Source organism: Lycorma delicatula, chromosome 10 (genome assembly GCF_047948215.1).
Source record: "Lycorma delicatula isolate Av1 chromosome 10, ASM4794821v1, whole genome shotgun sequence".
NCBI classification, from domain to species: domain Eukaryota; kingdom Metazoa; phylum Arthropoda; class Insecta; order Hemiptera; family Fulgoridae; genus Lycorma; species Lycorma delicatula.
Genome location: NC_134464.1, coordinates 120,558,155 through 120,571,417, shown reverse-complemented (window position 1 = coordinate 120,571,417; position 13,263 = coordinate 120,558,155). Strand labels below are relative to the sequence as shown.

General features: G+C 28.1%; 1 protein-coding gene across 4 annotated transcripts in view; it reads right to left on the bottom strand.

The window, feature by feature from the left end:
* LOC142331359 (forkhead box protein N3-like) overlaps positions 1-13,263 on the bottom strand; it is a 746,610-nt gene that overhangs the window by 19,509 nt on the left and 713,838 nt on the right. For all 4 annotated transcript variants that reach the window (XM_075377204.1, XM_075377205.1, XM_075377206.1 and 1 more), the window contains 2 exons: positions 12,766-12,874; positions 1,117-1,301 (listed from right to left, as the gene is read on the bottom strand). In XM_075377204.1, the coding sequence (XP_075233319.1) occupies positions 1,117-1,301; positions 12,766-12,874 (294 nt within the window). The remainder of the gene's footprint in view (positions 1-1,116; positions 1,302-12,765; positions 12,875-13,263) is intronic.

Below are 13,263 nucleotides of genomic sequence, written 5' to 3'. Positions count from 1 at the left end.
ATTATTTCTAAGAATCTTATTACATAGCAACATTAGCACAATAGTAAGTATAGTGTCATCGTATTTCAGAAGTTCAGTTTCTTTTTAAACAAACTTTGTACTTTTAAGGTGTATTCCTAAAAAGTAACTATCTGTTCAAATGAATGATAAAATTCATGAATTCAATATTGAAGACAATAACTCTTATACATGATAAAATTTTACTATTAAATGTTTGCTATAAAATGATTTCATAATGGCATACTATCTAAACAGTAATAAGATTTCACTAAAATGATTCTATATTACATTTTTGACCACCATAATTATCTTTTTCTGATTCTATTTAATATCAACTTAAATAAAGATTCCTGCAAAAGAAAATACTAATTACAGCACACACAGATTTTCATAAGTTTAATATTTATTTAATAATGTTTCCCAGACTGCATTTCCTAATGAATAAAATATCGGTGATATATTGCTAGCAGATATATATTACTGTTTACATGTACTTATCAATACCTTACAATTATAGTACTCTGCTACATGTAACAACAGATTTCAGTAACTGCAGTATACACTATCAAATACTATTCTGATTTTGATATACACTATCACAATCAGAATGAAATTAATGCATTTATAACTTATAATAATTTTAAATAAGTGTACGAATTCACACATTCTTTGGATTTATCACTGTAACCTAAACTGAAACCTTACTAATTTGGAACTTTTACAATTTGTACTGTTTTTTCTCAATTTATATTTTTGGACCAATTTTTGTGCGGTTTTTGGACTGCCTTTTATTTGCTACCAGTTGTTATTTTCTTTTCAAAAGAAATTACAGAGATACTCAAAAATAAGCAGAGACTTTTCTAACAAAAACTCTCACATATTCCCAGAACTGTGAAAGGTATATAAGCACATTAAATCAATGTAAGCAATCTATTCTCTATTCATAAGACAGAGAATTTCTACTAAATAATATCTCCTTAACGGCAGTTATTTCAATGCATAATATGATGCCATTTAATTAAAGAAAATTTTATTTATTTAATATGGTAATACGTGAAACTTCATCCTAGCATGAAATAGATTTAGCTGTGTACAATAAAAATAACATTTATATACCTGAGGATCGTAAGGTATATGGTGTGGATGTTTATTCTTCCCTGCAGCAGGAATTGTTGTTGGTACAGGACTTGACGAGTTAACACTGGAGCATGTCGATTCGCCAGGTTCACTAGCACTATCATCCACAAAGTCACTTGTTGGTGATTCTTGGGCTCCAGCTACAGGTGTTCTTAGATTAATTCCTATCGACATATCAAACAACACTAAAATATCTACTATGTATTAAATAACAATCATGGATCGTCATCACCATCAATAATAATTATATTAGTATTTTTCATATTAAAAAAATAATTAAAGAAGATAATATAATCTATGCTTCTAGATATAAAAACTGTAACCAACTTTATCCTATATTTAATAGTTAACAATTATCCAACAACTGGAGAATTTAGGAACATTATATGAAACAGCAATCATTATAATATTCTGATTAAAAAAAATTCATTAAAGAAAATCTTAAATAACTTTCTAAGAAAAATTATCACCCAATATCGAACAAAGAATGCATGCATTACGATTATAGAATGATAAATACATCTGGGCGGTATATCTACACAAAATTTACCACACTTTAGATATTAAGAAACTGCATTTTTTGAACATGTCTCCATCTTTAATTCTGTTTAATAAATAAGATTTATATCAATAATAACACATATATATGAAACTGAAAACACGCACACAACATTATTTAGTAGAATCTACACTTTGATCTACTATGTTTATAAATAATGTCTAGAGCAATATTTTTTATGAATGAAAAGCAATGGCATACTGTTGTTTCCAAAACTGAGAATACTAGTTCATGGTCACTAACGCCTATACCTCAGTTATGTTAACTACATATTTTTTAAAGTATATTCTTAAGTAAAATTAAAATTACATAATCAGAAACACCTATTAATGATTATGGTATAGGTCATAATAAAAATTTATTAAGTTAAATACAAACAGATTGTGCATAATTTTCATAAATTAAATCAGACCTATTCAAAACCAATAACAAAATTAACATTAGAGCATAAAAATATTAAACCATTTTTTTTGTTAATTACATACTCTTTACACATAAATCAGATTTATACATAATTTTTATATATATAATTGTTTTATTTCCACCACTACTTGATGCAAACAGATCTTTTATTGCCACATTTATGTAGCAATAAGATCTGTTTGCATCATTTATGTAGCAATATATATTTATATCATAAAAGAATGGTGCGGTTTCAGTAATTCATAGGAAGATTGTATGGAAATTTCTAGGTGTTTTATTGGTATCCCTGAAAACCTCCAACCCAAAAGTTTGTTTATCACCTGTTGTAACCACAACGTCAGTTCTTGTATTGTTGTTGCGGTGAGTTTAGTGAGTTGCTATGTTCTCGGATAAAGACAAAGCAAAGTGTGTTTTATTGATACCTAAATTAAAATCCGTAATTTTAGTTCAACGTGCGTTTCGACGTGAATTCGCAAGCGATCCACCACACAAAAATAACATAACACATTGGTTCAAACAATTCGAAGAAACTGGATCAGTTAAGAAACAGAAATCAACCGGCAGACCAAGTGTACCAGACGAAACGGTTGAACTAATTAGATAATCGGCAATTAGAAGTCCTGGGAAGTCCATCTCCCGTCAAAGCGTCGAATTAGGTATTCCAAAATCAACAGTTCACAAAGTTTTACATAAAAAACTGAAATTACACGCTTATAAAATCCAGATACTGCAGGAATTGAAACCCTATGATGGTGTAAAACATTACAATTTAGCTGTTGAAATGTTGCACAGAATAACTGAAAACGAATCATTTTTAGATGATATAATTTTTACAGACGAAGCTACATTCGATGTGAATGGATGTGTTAACAGACACAATTCATGAATATGGGACTCTGAAAACCCACACACAATTATTGAGAAACAACGTGATTCGCCTAAAGTTAATGTTTGGTGTGGTGTGATGAAAAATCATGTAATAAGGCCTTTCTTCTTTGCTGAAAAATCAACTAATGGAATTGTGTATCTTGACATATTAACCGATTATTGCTTTCCTCAGCCGGATGAACTCGAAAACGTTCATCAACTTCATTTCCAACAAGATGGTGCTCCCCCGCACTTCAATGCATCGGTCACAGACGCTTTGAACGAAAAATTTGGATATCGATGGATAGGCTGGCAAGGTCCCATACTTTCGCCTCCAAGGAGTCCAGACCTGCGACTTTTTCTTGTGGGGGTTCATTAAAAGCATTGTTTATACACAAAAAATTCGCGACCTAAACCACTTAAAAAACAGGATTAATGAAGCAATGACAACCATTAACGAAGAAATGTTAACCAATGTTTGGAGAGAAGTTGAGTATCGTTTGGACATTTGTCGAGCGACTAAGGGCGCACATATTGAAATTTATTAATTATGTAAAAAAATGTTTGAGACGACAAATTTGAAAAATGAAAAACATAAACTGTAAGTAATTCTGTTTTAATTTAAATCATGTTCAAAACTGCACCATTCTTTTATGATAACTCTGTATATTAATTATGTATAATATATATATATTAATTATGTGAAAAGTTTTTATACAAAAAAATTTGTCCACATAACTCCGTTACTGAGATAAAAATAGTACTTAATCAGAAACCATGTTATAAATTTTAGTTTCATTTTTCATTTAAGAGTGTTTTAAGTTTAGTATAAAAGGTCATGTCAGTGAGAGTTATATACATAATATTGTTGGTTTCTGTCAATAAAATTTTGAAAATGGATCAATCTTATTTTTCATATTTTATTAATGAAAATCAGTAACCTGATCCTGAATAATCAAAGGTTAATAAAAATTTTTTTGTTTCATAGTTTTCATAGGTATGTGATTATACATTTTTTCAAAATTCATTCAATCTAATAAAAAATAAAACTATTTATACCTCAATAAAAAATACCAACTTTTTAAGTATTGTATTGGTAAAAGTATAGACTTTTAATTACTTTTAAATTTTAATTACTTTGAAAAAGTTTAAGGAATTGGTTTTTCAAAAAAGCTTCCTAACTGAAAGAAGAGTTCTAAATCAAGAGAATATTTCATTTTGCAGCATCATTTTTTGTACAGTTATACACATTAAGTGTCATTTGAGTTACATTAGACACAACTATGTAGTTTCCACTAGTGAAATTAAGAATATGGAGAGAATTTTCTTTTTGATTTTTCATTTACCAAAATTTTAAATGTATTCATAATGTATTATTACAAATAACAGACAATTTTATTTTTACTTATTTTTTAAATACTTAATTTTTTATAATAAGTGTTATCTACATTTTGTATACAAAATGAAAGTTTGTCGGAAAATTGCAAAGAATGCATTTTTCTGCATTTCTTACAAAAGTCCATTATTTCAATTTATACCCGTTATTATTTTTGTTCAGTATTTCCACTTATTTCTGTTTTTCAATTTGTTAAGGAACCTAAATAAACAGCAATGTTTATTTTAATTAAATCTTTACAATAAATTTATAATAATCAGAAATAGAAAAGAACATAACCCAAATTTTACCTACTCTAGTAAGTATTTCTCTAGATACAAAATAATCGGACAATATTCTCAAGCAATGACAATATTAAATCAAGCAAAACTTGAAATAACTTCACAGAAACCATTTTGAAATTATAGAGTTCATCCTCCATCACATGAAGATAACGTTTTGTAATTTAATCGTAGGAAAATGTATTTTAGTAAAGAATTTCCGGGACATGAATTAATAGTAAATAAGTTTAATTTTATAACAAAAATATTTTCTCATTTTGATTAATAGTTTAGATAATTAAAAAAAGCATAAAAAAGTTTGTGAAAACAGGTTCAAAAATTAAAAGATAGAATTACAAAAACAATTTTAAAGTTATAGCAAAACTAAAAAACCAGTCCATATTCTAAAAATACAATATTTATAAAACTAAAGATTTTTATGCACGTTGAATAAGTTCATAAAAAAAATTATTCAGGAATATACATTACAAAACTTATAAACATTAACTCTAAAGGAAGTAGGCCATGTTTTTAACATATCCATTTGTTAGTATATTATTTGTAAACAGTGAACAAACTATGGGTTTGTAGAACAATTGAGGCACTGCAAACACTCATTCATTATATGCGTTTAATTCACATCTGCATATAATGTCTATATACATTTCACTAGCTAAGACATTACTACTCTATTCTGTATACAATACATTTTATTTACATTTATTCTGTATACAGGGATTATCTGAATTTAAAAATAGCATTGATACATTCTTCGTAAAGGAGTCAATATTTTTTTTATACTTTAAAATATATATTTATACAATACATTCATTCAACTGTATGTAAACACTTCAATAATTAATAAAATTTAAAAAAATGAATAAACTAAAGTAGACATTTTTGTCATCTTAATTTTTTTTAATGGGATTTTACTAACAATTATTTACATCATGTAAAAGTGACTATATCATAAAGTTTCCTAAATGGAAATTGCAGATCTGGAGAAACTTGTGATAATATAGAATGTAATATGTTAGAAGTTTAAATAGAATTCTGATATTAATATAAGGAAAGAAGAATTATTTACAATTTGTATCAGTTATATTGTACAGATTCAGTAATAAGAGTAGAAGATAAAGAAAAACAAGCTCTGATTCAGAAAAGAGAGAGACAAGGATCCAGTTACTTTTCAATTTGTACATTGAAGACAAAACTCAGGAATTGAAGAAAACTTTAAAAAAATAATTATCCAAGAAGATAACAAAAAGATATTAGATTTGTTGATGATGATCTTTTAGAAAAATGAAAAAGTAATTATATTGTTAGGAGAGATATTTTTTGAAAATAAATAAGGAAAAACCAAGATAATGAAATGTGGAAGAAAGGAGGATAATGAGGAATTAAATTTTAAAAACACAATAAGTCATAAGGAGGAAAATTATGTAATTTAGAATATGAAGTAATTTTATTTAATAAGTTTAATTACTAAGCAAAATATTTTAACTATCAATTAAAATTACAAGGATATTTTAAATACTGTAGACATCAAAAACCAGAATAGGAGAAACAAAAGAACATTTATGAAAAAAAAGATGACTTTGAAAGTAGTGTTTCATAAAGATGTTGCAAATTAGATGGTTCAATAAAATTCAAAATTAAGAGCTCTGGAGATGGATAGGAGAGAAGAGATATTTGTGTTAAAATCTTATAAAGAGATGAGCTTAACTAAGTTGATGAGATGTAAATATTAAAAGCTTGAAGTACATCAAGCTGTAAATATTAGGAACTGTAGATATATATATTTGTATTTATTACAACTAGCTAGCAAAACTTGATAATGGTAACCAGATTGTGTCAATATAATAATACAGAGCCTTGAACTAACTCTAACTAATAGGTTGTTACCTATCAAGGAATGAAAGAATATCCTTGATATCCTATCGAAAATAATGAAAGTGGAAACATACAAAGTGGAGGGGGGGCAATCAACTCTCATGGGGAATGCAAAGTAGATCAGGCTATTAACTAATAAGAAGATGAATGGACTTGGATGAGATACTTGTAACTACTTTATGGATATTAGTATCAGCCACTTTAGCTGGTTGTGTTAGTCTTGCCATAATTTCAACTTGCAAATAAATAAATATACCTGAACCAAGCAATAAATAAATGTACAAAAGAAGATTTTCATTTATATTTATTATAACATTTTAATATCTCTCTCTCTCTCTCTCTAAAGTGAGAGACATATATATATATATATATATATATAGAGAGAGAGAGAGAGAGAGAGAGAGAAGTATATATATATATATATACCCTTCTCTTACTAAGTTATGTTTCTCTAACAAACTCTTTAACACAATTTAATTAATTTACATTTCTCAATAAAAAAATTTCAATATGCGAGGACACAATTTTTTCCCTGAAATCTTTATTTTATTACATTATCAACAATAATTTCAATTAATAAATAGTAAGTACAAATTACACTGTAAGTATAAGTAACAAAAATTAAATAAAATTACGTACATATTAAATTAAAAAATATATATATGTTTATAAATCATTTTAATGATCACTAATATGATTATTTCAAAATAATTTTCATAAAAAGAAGCTACTTATAGAATTTTTCAACAAGAACTTCAGGTTATAAGTTTCTTTTATATTATTGCAATATGATATTGATGATGCGTATGTCAAAAAACCTCTTGTAAACTATTTCTAAAAATATTTTAATTACATACACTTTTTTTTAAATTCATTGTTCTCATAAATGACTAAAATTTAGGTATCTTAACTTCATTTCAAGAATTGTTTTTATAATATTAATAATAGTTATTTCATAATACCTTTTAAATTCATATATATAAAATAATATGCAAATTAATAATTTACTTAAGCAATAAAAGACAAAAAGATAATTTATTAGTTAAAAAATCTTATAAGTATGAAGTTATATAATTAATCAGTCTTTGACTGACTGGTATAAATGATATTCAGAAATTTTCCAAACACTTAGGGGAGTTTTTTTGATTAGGTCTCGGGTAGGCAATGTATCCCTTGATCATGTATTTCTATATCTTGCAATATTTCACATCCATTGATCACCCGAACAAAATGTATTATTAATAAATAAAAGTAAACAACCAAAAAATGGCTAGAAAATCAATAAGAAGCCATTATCATTAAAATGTAACTAATTAAGCTGAATCTTAAATTATTAATCTCATGCACAGGAAGACTAGTGTTTAGCCATTACTACATTCTGAGCCAAAAAATTGAACTAATTTTTTTTTTACATTTCAAAATTAGAGCTGTTCTTTTATTGGTTGAAATAACTTTCAGTCCATAGCAGATTAAATAAACATTAAAATAGATATATGGGTTTTTATTATGCAGAGTGATCGGAAACTTGCTGTCTGCTGTTATTATGGAAACATAATGATGAAACTTTCTTAACTATTACTTTGTATTTTTATTTCATTATTTTATAGAAACAGATATTACAATAACTGGAATAGTTTATAAATGGTATTGAAAATGACCTCCTCCAAATTAATACAACACTGCACACGATCCAATTTGTTTTCAAACATCTTAACCGGCTGATGTTCTGGAATGTCTCGTCTGTATGCTGTTATTGCCATTTTTAGTTTGTCAATCATGCATGGTCTGTTGTGATATACTGTTTGTTTCACTGCTCACAATAGAAAGTAATCTGGAGGAGTGTCAGATCAGGTGATCATGTGTATTTCACAAATCTTTCGAAATGATTCCTCACAAAAGTCATTAACTTGTTAGCTGTGTGCACTGTGGCGCCACCTTGTAGGAACCAACCATGATTGATTTCTACTTCTGTTAACTGACTAATCAAGTTTATTAAAATAGCACAACAATAAATACTATTAACTGTATTTTCAAAAAAGATTGAACCCACATTGAGAATTCTGCTCACAGTGACCCAGACTCCAATTTTTTCTTCATGTAAAGATTGTTTGTGTAATTCATGGGAGTCAGTTGTCAACCACAGTCATGTATTTTGCCTGTGGTTTGGATGAAACCATGCTTTAACTGTAAAAAACATAATGTCTAGGATATCTACAGAATTTTGATCAATAAAATATTTAAACCACTGACAATAATTTAATCTTTTGGCATGATCTGTAGGTTCCAGTTTTTGAACGCACATTACTTTATAGGGGAAAAATTTCAGTTCTTTTCTTACAGCTTTATCTAAGGCTGCAAGTTCAATACCTTGCTGCTGTGTTAACTTGACTTTGATGGACTTTCAGCCACAGCATCCAAAATAATAAGCAGCTTCTGTTTGTTTAGTTTCAGTGGTCTTTCACTACGATCAGCATTTTCAACACAGCCTGCTGCCTGAAAATTTTTTATAAGAGGTCGAACTCCATTGCGGTAAGGAAGAGGAGAATTTGGAAACTTTTCAGAGAACTTGTGCTTCACTATGTCAGTATATTTGTTATCTTCACAAAAGACATGTTCAATGAGAAAAATGCATTCCTCTACCGAAAGGTCCATAACGGTTTTCGTAACTATTGATTCTAATAAATAAAAAGTGAGACGAAACAAAGCACGTTCAATCACAACTCAATAACTGAAGTCTAGGTTTATTACTGAGCAACAACCAATGAACCCACAGGGCAACCAACCTAACACGAAAAGAACAGAATGCACCAACACATGTTGTAAAGCATACTGCTCAGCAACTTTCTGAATGCACTGAGTTCATACATATAATCTAATATTTGAATTATTCTATAAATTAATTTTTACTGTAAACTAACCTTTAGAAAAAATATACATGATATTCATTAAAAAAAACAATAAAGATCATGAATATACAACAGGATTGTTCAATAATAATTAGAGACAAATGGTAACAGCAAAAAAACTACATAGACTAAAACTGTTTGACATTCAACTTGGTCCTCTGACATAAAAAATATCAGCTGTTCAAAATGAATTTCCATTATTATAATCTCTTTTATTTAAAATGTCGGCTTTAACTGAAATATGCACCATGAAAGGACAACATCCCGTGAAACAATTTTTATTTTCTGTAGATGTAAAACCAGCCAAAATTCACTTATGGATGCTAAAACAGTAAGGTAAAAAGTATATTAACCACTCAAATTTTTGTAAGTGGATTGAACGGTTTAAATTGGGATGAAAAAAAAATTAAAACTTACACATCAGTAAAGTGATGCTAACAGTGTTTTGAGACTATAAAGGCTCAATTTATTGTGATTATTTGGAAGAACAACATATAATCAACAGCGAGTATTATTGTGACATGCTAAAAAATTAAGTGAACCCCACAATAAGGAAGAAATATCTGGTTCTATCTCAAAAGAAGTAATATTTCTTCATGATATCCCCATACCATGCTCAAAAGACATAGGAATTCAAAAGTTGAGTTGGGAAATGTTGCTACATCCACCTTAAAGCACTGAAATTACACCATCAGTTTTTTTTAATGATTCTCTCAAAGGATCTTTTACATGGAACCAATTTCAGTAACTCAAGAAATCAGTACAGGAATGGCTCAAAACACCAAGAACAATTTTTTATTACTGGAATAAAAAAGCTCACAGAAAAATGAGACGAGTACCTAAATATAGCCGGGGTTTATATTGAAAAGTAGGGTTAGTTTCATTACCATTACATAAGTAATCATTTTTCTTCAGTCTCTTTAATTACTGAATGACTCTCATATATTTGAGTAATACCAGGGCTGGCCCTAGGTGATAGGCAAGATAAGAGACTGCCTACAGTAGCAAAGTTTAGGAGCAGCAAAACTGCCTAAACTAAAGTAAATAAAAATCAACAACCCACAAAAATATATTTTGATTGTTTGAATCTAGAAAATAATATTACTTACTATTTACTGATGTACTGGTTTTGTTTATTGTTTTAAAAGTACAGTATATTTAAGTTATCTCTGAAAGTAGTATATACTAGTTTTAGTTCGTAAGTTCATTGTCGTTAGCTCATTGTATTATTATTATTATTATTGTCTTAATTCAATTATATGTCATTTTTCTGGTTAACATGGTTCTTTTATAATTCTCATTTTTTGAAAAATTTTTAAGTTTTTTTTGAAACATGGGGGGTAGCATTTTTTGGGTTTGCCTATAGCAGCAGAAACGCTAGGGCTGACCGTGGTAAAACTTTTATTTAAATCTGGTATCATAGCCCACAACAATTTAACTAGAACAATTCTCAAAATTTTCTTTCAATCATTTATAAAACTCAAATGTGGACCATTATGCAAAAACAAGTCAGCAACATTTGAGTAAATTATTATACTATTTATTCCAAACTTACTACATCCAACATTACAATCCAACTCGATGGAAAACTTTCAGAATTTTATATCATATTAAATGCTGTTATTATTTTAAATTATTGTTGTGAGTAGTAACTTTTCGACCTTTCAACCAGAAGGCCCCATATTAAAATCCCACTTAGGATTGACATTTTCCATATGCTGCAAACATTCATTTCATATTACCACCACACACAAGCATCAAGCGTATGTACTGAATTATAATAAAAATAGATTAATTAAAAATTTGTAGGATTACAGAAAATTACACAAAAAGTACTTAACTTTCACCTGTTTTTCCATTAGTACAATTTCAGTACTCCATAACTTAAATATGTTTAAAAACAGTGTTTTTTATTTGTTTAACAATTTTTGAAAAATATTCTGATGGTCAGTTTCAATAAATGATTGTTATTTTTTATTACTTAAACTGCTGTCTTTAATAGTTCTCAATAACAAAAAGAAATTACTTTTTTATTGAACTGTGTTTTAACACTATTAGAGCTTTAACTTTAATTTCATAATTTTAACAATTTCATAACATAATTCAATTTTTTTTTAATGTATCTTATACCATACTTTAATATTGTAACTTTTATTTTAAATTATATCATAACTTTAATTTTTTATTTTTTTAAATTGGTTTTCAATTAAAAAATCATATTGAAAAAGAGTATAAAGAAAAAATTTATTTCCATTAAAACTGCTAACAATCTTGGCCACCTGTTGACAACTGTAAAAACCCATACATGGTCTCTGTACTGTGTTCAACACTTGCTCCACACTAATGTAAAGAGAACAGAAGTTCTTTCCTTCACAACTTTACCCATCCCATAATTAAAATTATAAACTACACGTATATTCTAATGGCATTGTTAAAACAGATAACTTAGTAGAAAACAATTCTTACACCTTTACCAGCTCCTATATTCAGTAGCGGCAATGTATGTAATGCACCGTTTCTTGACAGAAGGAGAGCAGTAAGTAACAATTTTGCTTTACACTATTTTTCTTAGCGCTATAATACATTTAACATGGCTATAAAGTACAAACAGCACTAGTCAGATTTGTCTTTCCAGAGAGTAGTGATGTTTACTATTTATATCCAACCCCCACAGTAAACAGAATGAAAACGTCAGTTGTAATGCTGTACATCTATATTTTGCTAGGCTTGACAAAGGCTAGCCAAACATACTGTTTGAATATTGATTCAAACAGTATATTTGGCTCAGTAATAAAGACAGTGGGAAACCACTCCACTCCTCACATTCTGTATTAAGCCTACTGTGGAGATGCTTGTTATCTTGAAAACGATTATCCCAATATTAACTATCTCAGTAAGCCAACAATCTTATTTGTTACAAGTTTACATCCACATACACATTTTACTGAGAACCAAAATGGCAATTTTTATTTGTAAGTTAATGGTCACCATTTCAAAACTAACTGTTGGAGAAAAAGGAAAAAGAAAAACTGTGTTCTTAAATATACTTTACACTAATCTTCTTATATAACTGTTTAACAAAGAAATGAAACACAAAATTCCACTGCTAGGAAACAGGAAAAATAGGTACTTTATACACAAAATTTTGTGTAATTCATACAGATTTTGTTGAAATAGATTAAAACTCAAGAACAGAAAAGAACAAAATTTTAATATGGTATGTAAATCAATCTTTCCTCATTAAATGTTTCTTAAGATAAAACTTTTCAAAGTAAAACTATTTTCATTCAAGGCAAATATTATATTTTTCATAACAGTACTCACCTTTTAATAGGTTTTTATCTTGTAATAACCAACTAAGCGAGGTAAGGTCATCGTCTTCGCTATTCCCTTTCTCTGAACCAGATCGTTCTTCTGACGCTCCATCACCTTCCTTAATAAATAAAAAACAAAATAACATTAAAATCATCAGTTTAATAAATCTAGATTAATCCTAATCCATTAGTTAATATTCTAAAATTAATGAATTTCTGAGGGGAGTGGTAGTGTCTCGGCCTTTCACCCAGGGTCCCAGTTCAAATCCTGGTTAGGCATGGTAGTTTTTATACACTATAAAATTCCATTTCCATATTCCCATACACAAAGCTTCTGTTGTGAATTAATGAATTAATTTATCACTACAAAAAAAAAATCAATAATGAAATTTAAACAAAATAACGAAACAGAAAATACTTTTTTCTACACTTAATAGTATATATCTATTTTTTAAAATAACAAATGTGTAATTCATATCATACCTTTACCCATTGATGTTATGGTTTG